Source organism: Mytilus californianus, unplaced genomic scaffold, assembly GCF_021869535.1.
Source record: "Mytilus californianus isolate M0D057914Y unplaced genomic scaffold, xbMytCali1.0.p SCAF_2, whole genome shotgun sequence".
Taxonomy (NCBI): domain Eukaryota; kingdom Metazoa; phylum Mollusca; class Bivalvia; order Mytilida; family Mytilidae; genus Mytilus; species Mytilus californianus.
This window is the reverse complement of record NW_026262668.1, coordinates 77,223,292-77,247,887: the sequence shown is the minus strand read 5'-3', so window position 1 is coordinate 77,247,887 and position 24,596 is coordinate 77,223,292. Positions and strand designations below refer to the sequence as shown.

General features: G+C 32.6%; 1 protein-coding gene across 3 annotated transcripts; it reads left to right on the top strand.

Moving 5' to 3' along the window:
- The first annotated feature begins 339 nt into the window (after window positions 1-339).
- LOC127728257 (failed axon connections homolog) lies at window positions 340-23,627 on the top strand. Of its 3 annotated transcripts, none has more exons than XM_052235541.1 (6): window positions 344-631; window positions 12,800-12,923; window positions 14,053-14,249; window positions 21,079-21,272; window positions 21,783-21,899; window positions 23,438-23,627. In XM_052235541.1, the coding sequence occupies exons 1-6, from the start codon at window positions 525-527 to the stop codon at window positions 23,539-23,541; spliced, it is 843 nt and encodes a 280-aa protein (XP_052091501.1). In that variant the 5' UTR covers window positions 344-524; the 3' UTR covers window positions 23,542-23,627. The 3 variants fall into 3 exon arrangements, with proteins under 3 accessions (XP_052091503.1, XP_052091501.1, XP_052091502.1); XM_052235542.1 differs by lacking the exon at window positions 344-631 and adding an exon at window positions 8,240-8,381; XM_052235543.1 differs by lacking the exon at window positions 23,438-23,627 and having other exon boundaries at window positions 340-631; window positions 21,079-21,279.
- The last annotated feature ends 969 nt before the right edge of the window (window positions 23,628-24,596 follow it).

The window sequence follows — 24,596 nt, the reverse complement described above, 5'->3', positions numbered from 1 at the left end:
GGCGCAATCTTTCGGGTTAAGGAAAACATTTTGCATAAAAACACCATGACTGATATATCATCAGGATAAAAGTTAACAGCCTTCAAAAAGTAGAATTTTTGGAGGCCAATATCTTTGTATTTAGTTTTCATTTGAACTATGGTCTTAAATGGAAAAATGTTGCCATTTATATGAATGCATAGTGCCTTCGATTGTTAATTTGAAAAAGCGTCATATATAGTATAAAAAAAACATTTTTTTTGAGTCTTATGCAACTTTTGGGTTTATAGACATACCTGAAAACTGGCTGCTAGCGGAGTGGCTGCTAGCTTGAGCCTAGCGATTTTTTATCACTGTAAATTAATATCCATAAATGGGGATAGTAGCCATTTATGAGGATCTTCCACAACCTGTTTAAATTTGTTCGCATATACACTATTCATTTTAATTTACCTTAGTATAAATAGGCTATTCAAACATTTAAATACACACTCTACTGCAAAATTGTGTACACAAATTGACGATCAATAGTGTTAGACACAAAAATGGAGAGCGTTGAAGTATTGTTTTGGTCAAAAGCAACTGGAACGTTCCTGATTTCGTCAGCCTTGCTTTACATCGCATGGAAAAAAATGAAAAACAAAGCTCCGAAGTAAGTTCAATTGATGTTAACATGTATGTTCTTCATCGCCATAGTAGAATATCAAGATATATAGTAAAAGACGTGTTAGGATGGGATTTAAATACTGCGCTGAACGGTTAAACACAATTAAGTGTGGACTTTCTCTCAATATGCAATTGCATTGAAAGGTATCATCCCGGCGTAGTGTAGTTTATCTTTGTGTTTGATACAATAGTGATCAATAGTAATCGAACGGTTAACGTCGACTCCAAATTTTAAGACGTGCATTGGACTTTCGTAGATCTTCATGCATTCATTAGTATTTGTTTGATTTAGGAGTGCAAAACAAAACTAAAAAAAAATATATGTAAGGGTCAAGAATTGGAATGACATATTTTACGGCCACAAGTCGAAATATATACATTAAAGGATATGAGAAGAATATGTTTAATAGTCAAATAACTTAGTTTATCTGTCCACAAGTCCAACACACAATTCAACAATTTGATTGATTCGTGTCTTGGATGTCTCCATAAAGTTCCGACAACTCTAAATGTTTTTAAACGTCTGATGGCGTGTTCGACATAAACTTGGCATTCTAAAATTCTTCTATTTAGTTTTTTTGCATTGTCTTTTTTTTCCCATGCAGTTTTGTCTTATTTGCTGTCTCCTATATGGCGTAACAATTGGTGGACGGTTCCCATAAATCTTATCACCTAAAAAACACAGTTTGGAGGAAAATCCAATTACAAGTTAGTGCCAATTCTTGGAAGAAGGTTGTCTTGCCGTGCATCGTTTTACTGTTCAAGAAAACCACATTTCACGAGCCGTATGTGATTCTTATTGTCTACTACTATCTTGGTATGAATGCAATCTATATGGTAGATTCTCAAACCTCTCACCAGGGCCTCGGTGACCGAGTGGTCTAAATAGAGATTTACAGTAAGCGTATCGACTCCGACCCGAGTCCGACTACGAGTCATAATAAGACAAATTAGAACATAGGAGATCTATTGATGACGTCATCTCGATTCCATTTTATACGCTCGTTTACGGGACGTATTATGGTATACCGTTGTCAGTCCGTCCGTCCGTCTGTCCATCCGTCAGTCCGGCAAATCAGCTGTCCACACTTTTTTTCTTCATTCTTGAAGATATTGATTTGATATTTGGTATATAGTTTTATCATGACAATTTATAAATCAAGTTCGAATTTTGTTTCGGTCTGACGATAATCAGCGGATTTAGTCCAGAGTTATCATGGTCCATATCTAATGTTAGAGTACTACATTTTGTATGCTAAACCATATTTCTGTACAAAGAGATATAACTAATTTTTTTAAAGACATTCTTTGGTTAATTGTTTGAAGTGTTTTTTATTTTGTATAAATTAATTTTCTGAATGCTATATACATAAAAAAAAAATTATGAAGTGAAAGATAATAATCTATTTTCATTACATTACATTGTGTATAGATAAAAGTTGTTACACTTTATAGATAAGTTACAAATCTATATTAGTTTGTGACAAATGAAAGAAAAAAATATTTGGAACTATTAATTATATTTGATTATAATTTAATTTTGGATGTAACGCGTCTTCTGATTGGCTGACGTTGTTTTGTTTATCAGCTCATAGACATAATTTTGTCATGTGACCGTGACGTCATCAACGTTTTTTCATGGTTTACTCCGATTTAAAATGGAATTTAGAATTAAATTATAAGAAATGACTGTAATATTTTTTCTTTCTATTCGAAAAACATAAAAAATGTGGTGCACACTTTAAGTTACAGATCAAGTTCAAATTTTTGTTTCGGTCTGATAATTTTGTGCAGAGTTATGGTCCTTGGACTTGAAAAATTCACTCATATAATCAGGTTTCCACACTGTTTTAGTCATGCTTGAAGATATTGACTTGATATTTTCTTTTTGTTTACACCATGACAAGTTATAGAACAAGTTAGCATTTTGTTCCAGTATAATGAATTTTTACCCGGTAGGGGACTATGTATTGCCATGCAATACTCTCAGAATGCTTGTTGTGAAAGTATTACAATTCTGAACATATCTGTTAAGGAGCGTAAACGAAAAGGCTCTTCAGTAAAACTGGAAGAAAAATGCAGTAAATTTGATAAATGTTTTTTTTCCGATAACCACGCAAAGATTGAGCACGGTAAAATTAATTAGCTTACACATTATTTTGAGATCACCCCTATAGCTTACATGTCTGGTTTATAGTCTTACTCGTATTCTACTCCCGAGTCCGACAGTTATTGTAATTCTCTAATCGAACTACTGTATCACTAGCCTGTCAACACTAATGCTGTGAGTTCGAATCCGGCACGTGGCAGGTGCGTTCGACTCCAATCTTAATTGACTAGGATTTTTAGTTTTCCTACCGAAGTTCTGTGGTTCTCTCCAGGCACACCGGCTTCCTCCACCTACCGAAGTTCGGTGGTTCTCTCCATGCACTCCGGCTTCCTCCACCAATATAAACTGACCGCCACGAAATCGCGCAATAGAGCTGAAAGTGGCGTTTAACACAAATCAATCAATCAATCAAACCTCTTTTCCAACTAAGTTTATTTTGGCACCTTATGCAGGAATGAAAAAAAAAATAATAGCAAAATCCAGTTAAGTTTTTGATATTCTGAAACTTAAAATGCATTTAAATATTATTTATCTAGGTCCAGCCATGCTTTAAAACTTTTCCAGGTGCATATGTTTGTCTGTACTCAGAGTGAAATTTGTTTGTAAATACGGCCATATTTGCCAAAAGTTTATGATAAACCTTAACACACACGAAAAACCTGTATTTCATTATTGCATTTAAAAAAAAATGGACACTGACCGCTCTAACGAAGGCCATTTGTTGTACCGAAATCTTTTTGACTTTTTATATGTATTAAAGAAAAGTATAAGTCGAAAATGCCGAAAATCTTTTTTAATGTAAAGTTACATCTCAAATTAATCACAAACAATTACACTGTCCTTAACAATAATCTCATAGCGCTCCTACGGGTTTGATATTCATGCATGCAAACAATGAACGTTGTCTCCTAATTTAGGAATATATAAAGCATATTATGAAAGTCTACATCTGTGGTAATTCAAACTTTTGTCATAACTTAGTGTTTTCGATGGAGTCAAATCTTTAAAAACGCATTACACACATTTAATTTGGTTGTTTAACTTTTATCAACAATCAGTTTATGCAAAAACAAATACTAGTACCCGGAACTTCTATTTATATGCAGTGTAATCACACGTCAGATACAATATGATCTGTGTTCCTTTTTGTCATTAAAACAATTGTTTTTGCTTTCGTGTGTAGCAGATTATTGTCTGCGTTTCCGATTTCCATTTCAATAAAATTAATTTTTTGCCATCATGTACAACAGTTTTATACTCTGAATATCGTATGCCACCTGAATATCATATTTCCCTCGAAGTACGTAATTTAAAGTAAAATTTTATTTGGATTCGACATTTTGAAATATTTCAAACATAAACTCTAGCTTCACCTTATATATAAAAATATCTGCATTGACAAACAAAAGAAGCATTTAAGCATATTTCTTGCAAATTAATAATTATAAAACAGCCAACTCTAGTAAACAAAAAGCTGACACTTAAAGCACATATAAGCAGTAAGAAAGTCTATATAAGATGAAATTACAAATTTTCAACTGAATGCGATCAGTACTGATATAAAGTAAAACTATATTTTTTGTTGTAACAAGTAAAAGGAGCAAACGCATGTCAGAACATTGGTGAGCTCAGCTCTTTAATTGGTTATGTTATACTTAAATGTGCATCAAATTATAATGGTAATCAATATAAACTCCAAGAAACTTGACATTTATTCAAACGACGAAATATTTTGCTGAATTTTAATTGACGGATTTTCTGGAAGGTTAATTCACTTACAGCCAAGATATTTATCAGGATTTGTCTGCCTCTTATTTTTTTAACTACTCAGTCAGCAATTGAAAGTCGGCTAGTAATGTAGATAGACTGTCATAATCAGGACTGCTGAAAGACAGGGATTTGTCGTCGGCATAATTATACAAGGCCCTCTACAGAAAACATAGGAAATAACGTTTATGATGACACTAAACAAAAGGGCCCTAAATATATAGCCTTGGTTTAAATACACCCTTTTTGATTACAGCCCTTGAGATATACGATTTAAACTAAAATAAACTGATTGTATGGAAACACCATATGCTAATAATTTATCCATTTGAATATCTTAAGGTAAACAATAAACTCATTCTAGATACCAGGCTTAACATTTTGTACGCCAGACGCGCGTTTCCTCTACAAAAGACCCATCAGTGACGCTCGAATAAAAAAAAAGATTCAAAGGGCCAAGTACAAAGTTAAAACGTATTGAGAACCCAAAATTTCGAAAGGTTTTGCTAAATACAGCAAATATAAGGTAAACTATTCCTGGTGTAGAAAATCCTTAGTATTTCCAAGGAATTTAAATATACAATTCCTTAGTATTTCCAAGGAATTTAAATATACAATTCCTTGGTATTTCCAAGGAATTTAAATATACAATTCCTTGGTATTTCGAAACATTCAAAATTTAATTATCGATTTTGCATTTTTATCTGTAATCCTAATATCAATAATTGACATACTTGGTATGCATAAAGATGTAGTTAAAAATTGCAAGACGTCAATAGGTAGGATTACAAGTGAACATACACAAAAACTTGTATGACTGAGCTCTTTAAACACACACGAAGAACCTGTATTTCATTATTGCCTTTTTAAAAAATATTGACATTGAACACTTTAACGAAGGCCATTTGTTATTATACCGAAATATTTGTGAAAACGATGCCGTTTCATCTTGTTCGGATATAATTATGTATGAGTATCGTTTCAAACATCTTTTAGACTTTTTTATATATATGCATAAAAGGAAAATAGTCGAAAATGCCGAGAATCTTCTTTTATGTAAAGTGACATCTCAAATTAATGACAAACAATTACACTAACCTTTAGAATAATTGCATAACCACATAGGTAAAGATATTCATGGACGCAAACAATGGACGTTGTCTCCTAATTTAGATTATAGATAGCTTATAATGAAAGTCTACATCTGTGGTAATTCAAACTATTTTCATAACTAAGCGTTTTCGATGGAGCCAAATCTTTAAAAGCGCATTACACACATTTAATTTGGTTGTTTAACTTTTACTTTCAATCAGATTATGTGTAAACAAATACCCGGGACTACTGTTTCAATGCAGTGTAATCAGACTGCAGATACAATATGATCTGTGTTCCTGATTATCATTAAAACAATTGTTTTTGCTTCCGTGTGTAGCAGATTATCGTCAGCGTTATCAATTACCAATTCTATACAAATGATTTTGCCATCGTGTACAGCAGTTTTATCCTCTGAATATCGTATGCCACCTGAACCTCTAAGTAAAAAAGAAAAGTTTTAATTGGATTTGGCATTTTGACAAATATTTCAAACACTATCTCTGGCTTCACCTACTATTAAGCATATACAGTGACAAATAAAGGAAGCATTTAAGCATACGCCATGCAAATTAATAATAATAAAACAGCAAATCTCGAGGAAACAAAAAGTTTACACTAAAAGCACATTACAGCAGTAAGAAAGTCTATAAAAGATGAAATTGTAAATTTTCAACTGAATCTAATCAATACTGATATAAAATAAAACTAGACAATCATAATCAGGACGCTGAAAGACAGGGTATTGTCGTCGGCATAATTAATTGCTCTACCGACAAAAAAAGGAAATAACGTTTATGAAGACACTAAACAAAAGGGATCACAATATATAGCCTTGATGTCCATACACCCTTTTGGATGGCAGCCCCGTTACATGGAACACCGTTTACTTTAATGTGTTGTTTTCTGTCGGAGATATATGATATAAATGAAAAGAAACTGAATATGGGGTAGCACCATATGCTAATAATTTATCCATTTTTATATCATGAGGTAAACAACTGAAAGCTATGGAACGCCACAGCTGTCTTATGTGGAACTCTGATATTACTTTATGTTGTTTTATAATTACTTGATGATATTTTGTCTTTACTTAATATGGTTTTGACATTACGTAATGATGTTTTGATATAACTCAATATGGAATAGTCATTACTTAATGATATTTCGATATTACACGATATGGTTTCGTATTGACTTGATCTGGGAACAGTATATCTAACTATATATGTTCCTGACTTGATATAGTTTTGTCATTACTCAATATGGTTTTGTCATTACTCGATGTGGTTTCACCATTATTTAATGTGGTTGTGTCATTAATCAATGTGGATTTAACATTACTTGATGTGAATGTGACTTAACGTTATGTAGTTGTTTCATTACATGATGTGGTTTTGTTATTTTGTAATGATGATTTGCCTATTCTTTATATGGTTTTAACATTACGTAATGATGTTTCAAAATTTGACGATTTTACACTACATGATGTGTTTGTTTCATTATGTGATGTGGTCCTGTCATTCTTTGATGTGGTTATTCCATTACTTGATTAGGTAAAATCACGTGACCAATTCGGAAAAACCTGTTCTATTTTTAGATAGATTTCCATGTTGTATGTGCCTTGGAGAGTGTGGCCATCCATCGAATTAGAGTTCGGGTTACTGTTTGAGTTAAACTTTGAGTTAGTCCTCGATTTCGAATTCAAGTCATTATTAGAATTAAAGTTTTAGTTAGCATTGAGTTTCGAGTTGGACTTCGAGTTTGAGTCACATTTAAAATTAGAGTTCTAGTTACAACATTAAATTTGAGTCCCTTTTTGAGGTAGAGTTTGAGTAAGATTCGAATTTAAGTCTCATTTAGATTAATTAAGATTATGAGTTTCTACAGTCAAACTTATTAGACTGATCAGCTGAGGTGCAATTACAGATCTACTTGACTTTACTTTTTTGTCGGTATACCATCTGCTCCTGTTGCTTTTTTGTATCATATTTTTTTTCCTTTTCTTATGTCACCTTTTGGAATTCAATTTTGTAACCATTGACCAGCGATTACTTCATATATGGCATTTATGCTGTGGTGGTTTTATGAATTATATACCACACCATTTCCTATTTCGTCAGCAACAGTAGCAAACAAACAAAACAATGATTAAAATATCGGTATTTTGGAATCACTAGTTATTTTTCTTCTTCATAGATTTTATTTAATCCAAAGATGTACTTTTTAGGTAAAGAAAGATTTAACAGTATTCCAAAGACCAGCACAATTTGTACATCTAGAACAGCGTTCTCAAAAATATATGTTTATAGATTTCCGTTTTAACTTTTTACTTAATTCCTTTGCTGTCTGAATTTTTCCCCAAGTATTATTATGCCGTTTTAGTTTACTGAGAAACTAGCATATGCGTTCTTTATATGGCTTTCTTTAACTTTCCATTCATACATGAAAGAGTGTTTTTTCTTGGATACATAGACTTCACACGCGCATATTTGTCTAGACTAAGTGTATTTATATTTCTGGTAGATCTTATTTACCTGTTCTGCACTACTCTATCTACATTTTAAATCTTAATTATAGCTATATCATTGTTACATTTAAATTTATCTAAATTAAATTTTGTAAAGCTTCTGTGTACATTTGTTTCCATTCCGCTGTGCAGGTACATGAATCTTTACAGTGGTCGAAATAAGTGTATGGTAGTGTAATACCAGTTGAAACATTTTAAATATTGAAACAGGATGTTTTGTTGTTGCAAAGCTCCTAAGTAAGTTCAATTCATGTTTACAGATATGTTCTTCGTCGCTATAGTAAAATGTCAAGATATATATAATAATAGTTATTTATAATAATGATGATCAATGATAGCACTCGTATACCCTTTATCAGTTGATGGCATCAACAGAACAAACATCTACAATTTCTCCAACAAGTCACTTGCGCTTTTTAATTTACAGTTGGAACTCCAGTATCGACTTAATTTAGTATTTTTATCTGTAATACTTAACTCAATACGGGACATACTTGGTACATGTATGCATTAATGTACATAAACGAAGAAACTGTTGTTATTAAGTTTCATCAAAAGGAATTGAAAAATATGGCCGTGTTTACACCACAAAATGTACTATGAGTACAAACAAACTGATGCATCTAGGAAAGTTTTAAGGCATGACAGAACCTAGATATATCAGTTATAATATGTAGTTAATGTCTCAGAAAATTAAAAACTTACCTGGATTATGATGTGTATTTTTTTCCAGTCTGTAGAAGATAGAAAAATTTAAAAAAACACATGAGTTTCACAAAATGCCGTACAAACAACGGTACATTGCCGGCTCATCTGCATGTTCGACGAAGGGATTGTCCATTAGATTGACAAAAATTCTTTCCGCAGTGAAAGAGGGTCTGCAGAAATACTGTGAAAATGTTTACTCGCGTAGTGGTATTAACCTAATGTGGATTCTAAAAAATTCCCTATGTGAAATTGAAAAATCGTCTAAAAGAAAAATCATCCACAATGATTTTCAACATAAAAATGACAGCATACACTATACATATATTACTTTGGGATACCATACGGCATATTTTGTTAAAAGTGAACAAAAAGGTAAAACATGCTACACAGAGGAACAAGTGATTAGTATGCTGGAGTTTCTTATATATTTGTTGAATTTGGAGGTAGACTTTTTCAACAAATTGTCGGCATTCCTATTGGAACGAACTGTGCGCCTCTCCTTGTCGACCTCTTCTTATTTTCATATGAGTCGGAGTTCCTTCAGACACTTGTCAAAAACAAGAAGATCAAAGAAGCCAGATCATTTAATTTCACATTCAGATATATTGATGATGTTCTTTCCATTGACAATCCAAACTTTTCTGATTGGGTTCCATTAATATATATTCCAGAACTAGAAATTAAAGAAACAACAAACACGGTTTCCTCTGTCTCATTTTTAGACTTATACCTCAAATTTGACATAAGCGGTCATCTCAGTACCAGAATCTATGACAAACGAGACGATTTAATTTTGAAACTATCAATTTCCCCCACCTTAGTAGCAATATACCAACTAAACCTGCATATGGGATATACATTTCCCAACTCATTCGGTATTCAAAAGCTTGCAGCTGCTACTCAGACTTTGTAAAACGTCACCAGTGTCTGAGCAGAAAGTTGATGAACTAGGGTTATGTCAAAGAACGTCTCGTCATTTTTCTAAAAAAGTTCATCGGAAGATACCAAGACCTTGTTGATAAATATTCCGTATCAACTTCACAAATAATACACGATGGTCTTGAAGTATAGATTTTAGGTACTGACGTTGTTTATCATCTTAATTACGTGTTATTGTGTTCTTTTATTTGTCTTTGTAAAGTATTACTCATACTGTTTAGTCTATATTTGGTAATATCCATTGGACGTGGCTTGGTACTTATACATCCCGTCATTGTGTTATTGTGCTATGGTAAAATTTTTGTATTCTTGTCTTTCGTTTTTGCTAATGTGCTTTGTCTATATGCCTTTTTGTTTTTCTTTGTTGACATATTTGTTTGTTTTATAGCGATTAAGATTATAACACAATGTTGACTGCTGTACCCCTATTTTTGACATTTTTACCTATTATGTCTGTTTGTTTTGTTCACGCATTGTTGTCAATATAATGGAATTTTATGCGACTGTCATACAAGTGAGATGTTTAGCTAGTTATAAAACTAGGTTGAATCCACCATTTTCTACATAAGAAAATGCCTGTACCAAGTCAGGAATATGACAGGTTTGATGTGTTTTGATTTTGCCATTTGATAAGGGACTTTCCGTTTTGAATTTTCCTCGGAGTTCGGTATTTTTGTTATTTTACTTTTCATTTGATACGGTCCACTCAGTTACACAGTTTAAATCACCTATTGTTTGCAGATGTATATTGTTCATCTATTGTCCATTTAAATCAATAATACTCACAACATTTATTTTATGAGGGAGCTTCTCAAACCTCTTTCCCAACTTAGTTTATTTTGGCACCTTCTGCAGGAATAAAAAAAGAAATGAATAGCACAATTCAGAAAAGTTCCCAATTTTCTGAAACATAAAATGCTTTAAAAATTTAATTATCTAGTTTCTGCTATGCCTTAAAACTTTTCCAGGTGCACAGGTTTGTCTGTACTTAGAGTAAAACGTGTGGTGTAAATACGGCAATATTAGCCAGAAGGTTATGATGAACCTTGATGCATTTTGAAAAACAAAAGATTGACACTGACCAATCTAACGAAGGCAATTTGTTGTACCGAAATTTTGTGAAAATAAAGTTGTCTCATAATTTAGTATTATAGATAGCTTATTATGAAAGTCTACATCTTCTGCAATTCAAACTATTGTCATAACTAAGCGATTTAAAATAAAAAGATCTATACAGTATTTACAATGATTAATTTAGTTCATTTATTGGGTCTGTTTAGTAGCTGAGAATTGACCGATCTTCATATTTTAATTTGCAAAGAAAAAAAACGGAGCCTGTTGGTGTTGTAAATTATTGGAACTTAATGCAGAAACTGGAATGTGTAACGCCATCTATAGCGGGAAACATGACATATGTAGACAACAACAAAAAATAATATAAATACCTGTGGTCAATGTACACATGAGATGACCCGTCTCAAAAAGGTTACCTATCGTCCTGGGCATAGGTGTTAGCGTCAGTATCGATTAGTTTTCGTAAATGTCTCGTAGCAGTTGGAAAATTTAAAGTACATTAAAACAGGATGATTTTTTATTCGTCAGAAGTCAACAAAAGATGGTTAACAATCCTTTTTCTTCTTATTCGTCTCTTATCCATACATCAATGGACAGCTATAGCTGCTATACAACCTATGATTGGAGGATCACCAATTGAAGCTGATCTACATAGAAAGTAGCTATCATGCATTTCTTTACAGTTAATTGCCTTGCGAATATCAAATGTACAATATAGCTAAAAAGACAAATGTCTGAATTTCGACAATCGTTACAGTTTCTTTTAACAATTAGAGAATTGTTGGCTAAATACGGGCCTCCTCGTATACTTGAATTTATCTTTCAAGAGAATATACCTTCAAAAATATGGCGAAGGTTGTGGTATCAAAGAAATTAAAACAAAAACGGGTTCAACACGTTAGAGGACAACGAAAAGTGTTCAGTATGACTGATAATCGTTTTTCTGGTGTTTTATTTATTATATAATTATTTCTTGACTTGTGCATTAGGGTTTAATCTTGTACTTGTTCAAAAAGGGGGATACTTGCACGCATACGTAGTAAACAAACAAACGTATTTATTAAAAGTTCTCTATTCAACGTTAGGAAATAAAATGTAAATTGTTGATACCCTTTCCTGGACGGTTTTAAAATGACGAAGTAAATCGTCTGAATATGACTAATATAGTGTCCTACCAGGTGATATCAATAACATTAGGATTGAAAACTAGAATTAAAAAAAACATTGAATAGATTGCAACTGCATTTTTAATGTACTCTCAAGCATTGATTTGTTCGACGTTTTTGGAACTGAAGTGAAAATGAAATGGGCCTGGTCGTGTTTACAAACCTCTATATTTGAACAACGACCACAGTATCGGATTTTTAAACAAAGTATTGAATCCATAAACAATTCCAAAATCTGCGTTACATACATTTAAGGATGTTTATTTGGTTAAAACAGAAATGTTTAAATTTTCTTATTGAGGAATTAAGACTTTATAAAGTACTATATTGATCATGGTATGTTTCCATTTCTGAATATTATTTTTTATTTTTTATATAACTATAAATGAACACGCAAACCAAGTGAACTTCAGCACCATGGAGACGTATTTTTATCTGTAAAATCAATGTTTTTTTTTTTTTATTATAGTCTTTTACGTAATCCCTTTTATTTAAATTTTACAATGCTATCTATTTACATTGACCACTGAATAAAATGAAATCTAATCTTTTTTAATAATCAAAATATTCTTAAGAGAAGATTTTTTTTCTCTCATTGGGTAAGCTTTTTAATAAAATTACACGTTTGTTTATGCTGAACTGAGGTATAAGCATTATTTGTTTACCTGTGTTGTCTTATCGCTATAAAAAAAACAACAAAAAAAACATAAGAAACGAAAGAAAATACCCTCTATCCTGTTACATTCAATGTTTTTTCCTCAATTCTAGGAAGGATCATCCACCAGATACAGTAATAGTTCATCATCTTGGACGAGGACCATATGCACCCAGTTTGACACCATATGGTATTAAATTAGAAACGTACCTGCGAATGGCAAAAATTCCTTATGAAGTAGGTATTGAGCCAATTATCTTGAAATAAGTCTGAAGTTAGATAAGCAAAAGTTTTATAAATATTTTTTTTTTAAATAAGCACTCTTTCGATATCAGGATCAAGTTTTGTCCTTCATTGTCATTTTGAAATAAAAAAGAAAAACATTATGCAAGTTGTTTTTCACTACATTTATAATTGATCTGAAGTAGAAGTCCTATTTTGGCCTCGCATCCGTAATTTCATTTATTAAGTACTTGATATCCATCTCTCGTGCTTTTAAATCAGATATTTATATCTTTTTGATAGTTTTTTTTTTAATATTCGACCCTACATCGTAATTTTTTGTTGTTGCTTACTTTAGAAATATAGATTATCTAAATGAGTGAAAATAGTAGTTAAACAAACATACAATCCAGAACCCGAAATGGACCTTTTCATTTTATATACAATTTTGATTTGTATGAAATATTATCATGGTCATTTAGAGAATCTTTACTTGAGATATATATTAGGGTAAATACAAATAATCTCACTTATTTATAAAAATTAACAAAAGTTCATAATAAAGGAATAAAAATAAGGATTTTTCTTCCAATCTATCGATATTACCAAACTATCAAGGCAGTGATTGTTTGGAGAGGGATTGAGATAAACCTGAAAAATTGAATAACAAAGATGTAAGCAATATTTCCCAACACTACACTAAAAACAACATTTCCCAACACTACACTAAAACAACATTTCCCAACACTACACTAAAGCAATATTTCCCAACACTACACTAAAACAACATTTCCCAACACTACACTAAAACAATATTTCCCAATACTACAATAAAACAATATTTCCCAACACTACACTGAAACAATATTTCCAAACACTACACTAAAACAATATTTCCCAACACTACACTAAAGCTTTACTTTATAAACAATATTTCCCGACGCTACACTTAAGCTTTACTTTATTAACAGAATTTCCCAACTCTACACTAAAACTTTACTGTAAACAATATTTCACAACATTACACTAAAGCTTTGATAAAAAATAGTTCATAACACTACACTAAAGCTTTGTAAACATTATTTGACACTACACTAAAGTTTTACTTTATAAACAATACTTCACAACATATGTTGGTTTTTAGAATGAACACGGTTCCGCTTCTAGCAAAAAAGGAAAATATCCATGGATTGAATACAATGGAAAGTGCATATCAGATTCTCAGCTTTGTATAGAATATTTAAATGATAAACGAGGAATCGATCTAGACAGAGACTTTACAGTAATGGAAAGGGGAACAGCAAGAGCTTTCCAGAAAATGTTAGAAGAAAACACTTACTGGTATATCAATTCTTTAGAACATATTCACGTTTTGTGAGATGAATTTCAGAATACCGTAGCATGCATTAAAAAGCAATGCTCAGTATTAATATATTAATAAAATTGAGAATGGAAATGGGGAATGTGTCAAAGAGACAACAACCCGACCAAAGAGTAGAATAGTCTATTAATAGTTAAAACCCGACCAAAGAGCAGACTAGTCTATTAATATTTAAAAAACATCATATTAAGAGCTTTTGCAAGAGTCATCTCCCGTTTGCGTTGGCACTCTTATTTAACAATAAAGCCACAGTTACATATCTGTATACTTTAAATACGAAAACGACGCTACCCCAATTTTTTTATCAAACAAATTTCCCTATTTTAACTCCTTATAAATATCCGTTATTTATACCCCATCTCTAGGAGTGTGTGTCAATTGCAACCACCTTGTCCGTCCGTCTATTCGTTTATTCGTTCGTCCATCCATCCGTTCATTTGTCCATTAGTCCAACAAAGATTGTCGTCACACTGTTTACAGGTAGTACTAAACAGATTTACTAAATATTTTATTAGCAGGTTGTCAATGATAAGTCGTATCTGGCAGATACCAACTTTCTGTTTGCCGACACTTTTAATTTTTCAATATGTTAAATAAACATTTCGTCAAAATTGTTTAAGCACTGAACAGAATGACTTCATAGTTTGTCAACAGCTTGGCAGTTTTGTGTGCTTTTCGTATCTATGACGTCATGCAGACACACACTCATTAGAGTAATGGTTGTTAGATAGATAATATGTATAATATATATATACTAGATAGTAAGCCACGCAAGCAAGGACGAAGTGGTGTATCCTTAAACACATAGTTACGGTTTATTAATTTTTTAGATGATTCTCTTTTGTGTACGACGTCATTTTCCTATTAATTTAGTTTGTTTATCGAAATTGAATTGCAAAAAAATCCGAAATACTTGCCCTATTCTTACAGTATTTCCCGCCTAAGAAATAACATTATTCCCTATTTGTTCTTGGGCTGTCTGAATTTTTGCATTGTTCCATTATTTTAGAGTAACAATGTCGGTTTAAGCATTATTTGTTAGATTGTGTTCAAAAACACGAGAATCACCTGTACAGTGTAATCTATATCTCATTCAGTTTAAGCCACGGGTTTTCCTGGAAACGCAAAATTGGTTCCTTTAGTATTATATATAACTTTGGATGTAAGTGATTGGTATTCCGATCGGGACAAACTGTCCCTCTTAGGCAGATGTGTTGCTGTACTGTAATTTAATCCACAATTTTCTACAGCTAGACTCAAGCTAGCAGCCACTCGCTAGCAGCCACTCCGCTAGCAGCCAGTTTTCAGATATGTCTATAAACCCAAAAGTTGCATAAGATTCAAACTTACTAAAACGTTTTTGTTTTATATAACCACAACAATACATGTTTTAACTTTAATTTAGCAGTCGAAAACATAATTCAATGAATTTTGAAATTTCATTTCCTGTTCAATATTTTAAAACCAATATTATGTGCTAAAATTATAGCACGGATTTTTTAAAAAATTGGTCCAAAGTTCGGGTCCGACACCCTACCCTACCCTAACTTTCAAAGTTAATAAACATTTTCCTACGGTAATACTTTTTTCCACACTAGGTGCAAATGAAAGTTGGGACCCTTAGGCATGCTTGACTAAAATATCCAGGTGGGGTATAGCACGGATTTTTTTATAAATTGGTAATATAGCTAATTAGTAATGTTCCTGCACACCAAACTTTGATTACTGAAAATAAATCCTGCGTATCATCAAAACTAAGCGAAACCCATTGTTATAGAAAGAGAATGATTCGCTAAAACAGATTTGGCTGACATGAAAGTATTAAAGTACGAACGCAACTTTGAATTCTTGTAGCGTAGAAATATTGTTACTTTTAGGAACTATTTTACAGGATGCCGAGAATATGGAAAGCTATTTCACACAATATCGAACAAATTTTTTCTGATGGAAAAGTCGATACCATGAAACAAGAAAATTTGGCCATATTTAAATAATTTCATTTAGTCAGTGTTGACAGTTGAAGTTTTAAAGCGTGCAGCACAATGTTGAAAGAACATAATATTGTTTTTAAAAATATTGATCAGGAAATGAAATTTTAAAATTCATTGAATTATGTTTTCGACTACTAAATTCAAGTTAAAACAGATATTGTTGTGGTTATATAAAATAAAAACGTTTTATTAAGTTTGAATCTTATGCAACTTTTGGGTTTATAGACATATCTGAAAACTGGCTGCTAGCGGAGTGGCTGCTAGCGAGTGGCTGCTAGCTTGAGTCTAGCTTTTCTACACAAGGAAATGCATGTACCAAGTCAGGAATATGACAGTTGTTTTCAATTCGTTTGATGTGTTTGAGCTTTTGATTTTGCCATTTGATATGGGACTTTCCATTATGAATTTTCCTTGGAGTTCTGTATTTTTGTTATTTTACTTTTTCTCGCATTTGAACGCATTTGAACTTCACAAAGACCCAATAATTTATAGATTTAAATGCTTTTTCTGATAAGACTTTTATTATACATTTTTCAAGATACCTTTTGTTAATTCAATAATCGAGAATAAAAGAGGGAGTTAAGAAATTTAAAAAAGATGAATCTAGCAACTTTTCATGCACTTGTTTAAAATCAGGAACCTGGTCAGTGCTTGTCTTTCTTATATCAAAAAAATAGAAAAACAAAGGATATGGGATAACCGTCCATGACACAAAAACAGTACATGTGCAGCAAAAACACACAAAAAGCAAAGGAACAGCGAATTTATTGCTTTTTATCGCATTTGATTGCATTTGAACTTCACAAAGACCCAATAATTTATAGATTTAAATGCTTTTTCTGATAAGATTTTTATTATACATTTTTCGAGCTACGTTTTGTTAATTCAATAATCGAGAATAAAAGAGGGAGTAAAGAAATTTAAAAAAAGGTGAATCTGGCAACTTTTCATGTATTTGTTTCAAATCAGGAACCTGGTTAGTGGTTGTCTTTCATTATATAAAAAAATAGAAAAACAAAGGATATGGGATAACCGTCCATGACACAAAATCAGTACATGCACAGCAAAAACACAAAAAGCAAAGGAACAGCGCATTTATTGCTGTCTTCATCTCAAAGTCACAGTCAGGCCTTCAACACGGAGAAAAAGGGGGATTTTTAGCTTAAAAGATTGTAGAGACAACTGTCTATTGTTGAAGACTGTATAATTGAACTATAGATATGTAGGACTCTAAAGTGCGATGGTACTCTAAAGTGCGATGGTCACGCTAAAGTGCGATGGACTACGCTAAAATGCGATGGTGTCAGACGCTAAAGTGCGATGGTTGTTTGTTTTTAAGTGCGATCAGATGACACGCTAAAGTGCGATTGTATGACACGCTAAAGTGCGATGGTTGAACACGCTAAAGTGTGATGGTGTAACGAGAATGGGGTTCAGGCAATGGTTTTTGTTTTTTGTTGTGCTCATATTAGTTTTTCGTCTATTGTATTGTTTATAAATCATGCCGTTTTCTTTCTCTTCTGCATTGTTTTACACTAGTCATTTCGTGGTCCTATATAGCATGCTATGCGACGCAAGCCAAAGCTCCACGTTTAAGATAATAATGTTATTAGGTGCATACATCAACGACATTTGGTCTTTGGTGGATAGTTGTTTCGTTGAAAATTATACCACATCTTCTTTGTTTTTAGCTCACCTGGCCCGAAGGGCCAAGTGAGCTTTTCTCATCACTTGGCGTCCGTCATCGTCGTCGTCGTCGTCGTCGTCCGTCGTCGTCGTCGTCGTCGTCGTCCGTCGTCGTTAGCTTTTTAAAAAATCTTCTCCTCTGAAACCACTGGGCCAAATTTTAACAAAATTGGCCACAATCATCATTAGGTTATCTAGTTTAAAAAATGTGTCCGATGACCCCGCTAACCAACCAAGATGGCCGCCATGGCTAAAAATAGAACATAGGGGTAACATGTAGATTTTGGCTTATATCTCTGAAACCAAAGCATTTAGAGTAAATCTGACAGGGTAAAACTGATTATCAGGTCAAGATCTATCTGCCCTGATATTTTCAGACAAATCTGACAACCTGTTGTTGGGTTGCTGCCCCTGAATTGGTAATTTTAAGGAAATTTTGAAGTTTTTGGTTATTATCTTGAATATTATTATAGATAGAGATAAACTGTAAACAGCAATAATGTTCAGCAAAGTAAGATCTACAAATAAGTTGTCATGACCAAAATTGTCAGTCGACCCCTTTAGGAGTTATTGCCCTTAATAGTCAATTTTTAACAATTTTTTGTAAATTTTTGTAATCTTTTACAAAAATCTTCTTCTCTGAAACTACTGAGACAAATTTAACCATACTTGGCCATAATCATTATTAGGGTATCTAGTTTCAAAAATTTGTCCGATGACCCCGCCTTCCAACCATCATGGCCGACTTGGTTAAAAATAGAACATAGGGGTAAAATGCAGTTTTTGGTTTATATCTCTGAAACTAAAGCATTTAGAGCAAATCTGACAGGTGGCAAAAATGTTCATCAGATTATGATTTATCTGCCCTGAAATTTTCAGACGAATCCGACAACCCGTTGTTGGGTTGCTGCCTCTGAGTTAGTAATTTTACAAAAATTTTGCAGTTTTTTGTTATTATCTTAAATATTATTATAATATCTAATATCTAATACTATTAATTATGATTTTAACCTTATTTTACATGATTTCCAAAGCATCAGTAAATACAGGTGAGCGACACAGGCTCTTGAGAGCCTCTAGTTTGTTTATTGTTTTGTATATAAATCATTCCGTTATTTTTATCGTTTGGATTGTTTTACACTGATAGTTTTGATAGTATTACCCTTTGGTCGTTATAAAATACTATCTACGGGGTTAGCTATACGGTAACCTTTAGTTAATTACATAAATGACATTTAGCCTTGGATAGAGACTTGACTCATTGGCATTCATATTATGATACGTCATGTTACTGTCCTGTCTTGTTGTCGAGTATCCCTCTCTTTCACAGACATGACGAACCATATATATTGTAAAAATTGTTTTATCAAATAATTCAATTAGAAAGTTAAAATATGGCTTCCATTTCACGCAAGTAAATGACATGGGATTAAAAACATAGAAGGAGTTTATAAATTAAATTTGGACGAATTAAATACTTTGACACTTGGTGTATTTTGCCGTTTAAGCTCTCTTTTACTGTATACACCTTCCCCTTACTATCGTCAGTTTCTATGTTTCTGAGAAGTATTTTTTCCAGTATCCTGAGAGAAACACGTTTGTCCCTGCAGACACAGCAGGATCAAACTTTTAAAGGTTTGCATTTCTGTTACTGTGGATGATGTTTTTGGGATTTAACTCCTCCGCATACAAACTCTTCTAGCACCAACCACAAATGTTCCGGATTGGGATAATTTGTTTCTCTTTTCTTGTCTAGTAAAAAACCTTCATCTGCACAAACATTCTCGTTTACCGGCATGTTCATTTCTGTTTGTATAAACGACTTGTAGCGTCATAATGCTATCTAACGTTGCAAACGTCCATACTTTAGCGAACAAACGCACTTTCTTGGAAAAACGCACTTTAGCGTATTGAGGCATCGGACTTTAGCGTGTTCCATTTAATAGCACAGACCATCGTACTTTAGCGTATCAAACCATCGCACTTTAGCGTAGACCATCGCACTTTAGCGTGACCATCGCGTTTTAGCGTCCCCATCGCATTTTAGAGTCGTTGATGTGATGTCTCATTGTTGTATCCCCAACATCATCTTTTATTCACGTTGAAGATGGGAACCAACGGTTATTTAAATTTTTCCTGTTAGTTATCGCTACACCGTTTTTTAAACATTTTCTAAACTACGAGATTCATTTGCCGCTTTCTTCCCCAATATACAAGTTTCCAACCATGACCATAGTGGACCAGTAAAATTATTCAAAGGAAATTTTAAAAAGACTAATTTAAGGGAATACAGACCCACGAAAAGGATAACAAGGCGCAAGTCAATATTCTTTGAAATTGTGTTAATATTCTGAATTTTGCAAACAGTTCAATGAATATTATATAACAGCTCGTCAAAGTGCACCTTTTTCAGAATAAGAAACATGCCATCTATAAGATGTGAGTTCATTCATTTAGCTCTGTCGTTCAAACTAAGAAAAATGAATGAATTCTTGTTTCTTATTTTGCATATATACACTGAAAGAAATTCCTAGAAGATGAACTAGCTTACCTAGTAAAGGAGAAAATATAACTAGTATATTTGTTAATTTACTAGTCTTTCTAGTTAAAATTACTAGTCTTTCTAGCTAAAGTTACTAGTCTTTCTAGTTAAAATTACTGGTCTTTCTAGGTAATTTACTAGTCCTTCTAGTAAGTTTACTGTCTACCTAATAAGTTTACAATCTACTTAGTAAGTTTCATAAGAATGGCTAGTAACTAATTACATTGATAGTACGAAGTTTACATATTTACCTGGTAACTTCTACTAGATATTGCTTTGAGTGTATGCACTAGAGTTATTGTCGACTATTTTAGTGAAATTTCTGTAACCAATATGTTTTTTTTTATATTATTTGATATGGGAATATTTAAATGAGCTAATATTTGTACTTTAATAGGTTTCAATTTCTGAAGGGTTCGTTTAACTATGGTTTAGCCTAAATAGTGATTAAATTACTAATGACATTAGCGTTTGGACTTTTTCCCATTCGTTATTATTTCAGATTCAATGCACATTGATTGACAGGCGTAAAACAACCAGGCTTTTGAATAAACATTTTTTTCACAACAGGGCATTTGCACTGGATAGATGGGTATATAATGTTTGGACAGCTTGTAAAGCTATGAAAGTTCCAACATTAGCTGGTTATTATGTCAGACGGCAAGTGAGGAATAATACGTATGCCCATGGTATTGGACGACATAGTTCAGATGAGGTGTATCATATTATGGAGCTTGATTTAAAGGCCCTTTCAGACTTCTTAGGTAACGTGTGAGTCTCTGTGGAATCATAATTGTTCACCTGATATGCATTATATTCCATCAGTCCTACGTAATCAGTCCGCCAAATAATATAACAGTGTAACAATAAAAATTGCTGAAATCTCACCAAATCCTTTATTTTTTTAATAGGTGCAAAAATCTTTTTTTTTTTTATCATTAACAGCATTTGTGAAAGTCACTCAAGGAAATTAGTCCCTGGATAAAATTTGCTTTTTAACCTTACAGTTTTGAATATTGTCTTTTGTTTATTGTACTATGCAATGATATTAAGTATGCTTACAGGAACACATTCAGGGCCTGTATAAGAAAAACAGTTTCACACGTGTCGGAGAAATTTTACCAAACTAATGAAAAAATGGAACAAAATGTTTTAATATTAGTCTGCTGTATAAAAGTCACATTAAATTACATTGTAAAGTCGATAAGTATTGATAGGACAAACAATAAAAAGGGCTCGTAACTTTCTTTTCTTTACTTTATCATTTGTTGTAGGTAATAAAAAATTCCTGCTCGGAGACAAGCCATGTCAGGAAGACTGTAGTGTATTTGGTATTATTGGTAATGCTTACTGGCAATCGTTCGGCAGTCCAGTAGAATCAGCTGTCAAAAGTAAGTACAAAATGTATCATATATTCAAACGTCATGCTTAACCTTATATGCGTGGCTTCCGAATGCGAAATTTATTGAATAATTAAATATCTAGAAAAGATGCAATTTATAAGGTGATTGATATTATCATTATTTAATGCATACATGTATTTATATAAAGAACATACGTGTTAATATATTTTAAGTACGACGACTTCAAAAATTACAATATTACCGAATCACGGACCATTGAGCTGACGATACCATTAGTGAACCAGCAGCGGTATCGATTCAGTGCTAGAAAATGAAAATAAGATTTTATGAATTTGGTGCGTCGAAGGCTATACATAGTAAGACTAACTATATAAAACCTTGGTGCATCCAAAGTACTTCAAGCTTTACCAGGAACGCTCAAACGCAAGGTATATATATGAACTCAATGATGTATAACAATTCTAGAATACGCGAGAAACTAAATGACCAAAATAAAATTTTTAAGCCTGGCGCACTTTTATCTTTAACGAGTTTATTTTTTTAAAGAAAAGCCAAATCCATTTGAAGTAAACTTTGTCTGATTGAGCCGGAACCTTAATTTCGTAATACTTTCTATAAATTTATCCACGGAGAATCTTAAGAAGATGTGCCATAAATTTTGTCAGTCCCAAAGCACTGACTACTAAGCTGGCGATACCATCGGGGACTAACAGCATACCAGTAGCGGTATCGCCCAGTGATAAAAAATGAAAATAACACTTAAAGATTTAGGTGCGTCCGAAGCGCTTTTCTTGATTTGCTTTGACAAGGACCACTCAAACTCCAAAAGCTTATGTTCAATAATTACTTCAATACCAGACGAGATATATGACCAAAGGAAACCATGTAAAACATTACCAAATCCACCTGGGCCGTCAACCTTTCCTGAGGTAGCATTAATAATTTGATACTTTTGAAATTTATCATCGGAGATTTTTAAGATACGTATGTTACAAATCATATCAGTACATACTACTGAGGTGATGATACCCTCAGAAACTAGCAGTCCGCCACCAGTGGTATAAACCCATTACTGGAAAATAAAAATATGGAACAGAGAAGAGAAAAATAACTTTGATTAGATTTCCATGCGCACAGCGTTTTTCTATAACCTTTATTGGGAACAAATCCGAGAAATATGTATCACAACAAGCTTACTATTTTGTGATTTTAGGGTCAAAAAATTTTCTTTCATCTCATCTTTTAATCAGAGCGAAAATATAAGTATTTGACACGAGAGAATCAGATGAACTTTATAAGCACTAGCTAAAGTAAATGCAGTTTTAAGTATTTTTGTCTTTTTTACCTTTGTAAAAGGTATAAATGGAGAAAACGAAAAATTAGAAAACAATACAAAATGCTTACCATTTCATTATGAAAATTTACATTTTCATAAAATACACAAATATTACTGACATATATACAACTTGGAAGATGTCCCAATGTCATTCTATTGATACACATGATTACAGTCAGTTATAACTTACTGAAATATTTGTTAAAAGAAATCTTAATTTTATTTTCAGAATATAGAAACTTATGTGATTATTGTGAAAGGATGAAACAGACATTCTGGCCTGACTGGGACGAATGTATTACCCATGGACACACAAAAGACGCAACTAAATGATTACTTTTGTAATGAGCTTACTTGCTTGCACATAATGCTATCATAAGAAAACTTAAATCTGAAATAAAATGTTTGCATTCACATCACATTGATTTTGAATGGCTGGGGATGTTTTCAGGTGAATGTTATTTTTATATTAGAGGAGGTATGAGAATAGCCACTATCTGGTCCTCGAAATTGATTGAAAAAAATCTATCATCCTTTTAAAAGTATATTAAAAATTAATGTCTGTTGTGATGACGCGTACACAGCCAAATTTTGCTCACGTGAATTTCACAATAATTTCACGTTAATTTCACGTGAAGTGATTTCACGTGTGATTCACGTTAAATTTTCACGTGAATTTCACGTAAAACATTTCACGTGAATTTCACGTGAAAAAATATAAATGGTGTCTAAGTTAAAAACAAATAACCGAAAATCAAAAATTTTGTCAACCTCTAATACCTTGTATTATATGTATCATATATTCCATGGAAATTTTAATTTAATTTAAAAAATTCTATTTTCACGTGAAATTCACGTGAATATTTCACGTTAAATTCATGTGAATATTTCACGTTAAATTCACGTGAACAAAATTTGCCTGTGTAATGATAAATCATAGACAAATCGACACAGTTACAGTTGCGTGACATTTCAAAATCACACATAGTTTAGGGCTAAATACAGAATGAACCTCAAACTTATTCTAAAAGAAACATATTTCCAGATTATTAACATCTATTTTATCAATAATCAGAGCCAGGATTCAGAGAACAAGGTGCTTGTCTCTGATTTTCTTTTTACCTAAATACCTTTATATAACACAAGGTACACTACTTGCATTTTTGAGAAATGGCACGCAGTTGCAGACTTAATTGACAATAAGGGTCGGTTGCGAACACAACTTTACGACAAAAGATATGATTTCATGCAGCCTTCCAATGGTGAACTGTCCTTTTCTATGTAGCAACTTTCCAGCAGCACCTGCATATAGAGTATATATCTGCCAGTGGTTACGATATTCTAGAGCTAACGTTTCCAATCACGATATCCTTGATACATAGCATTGG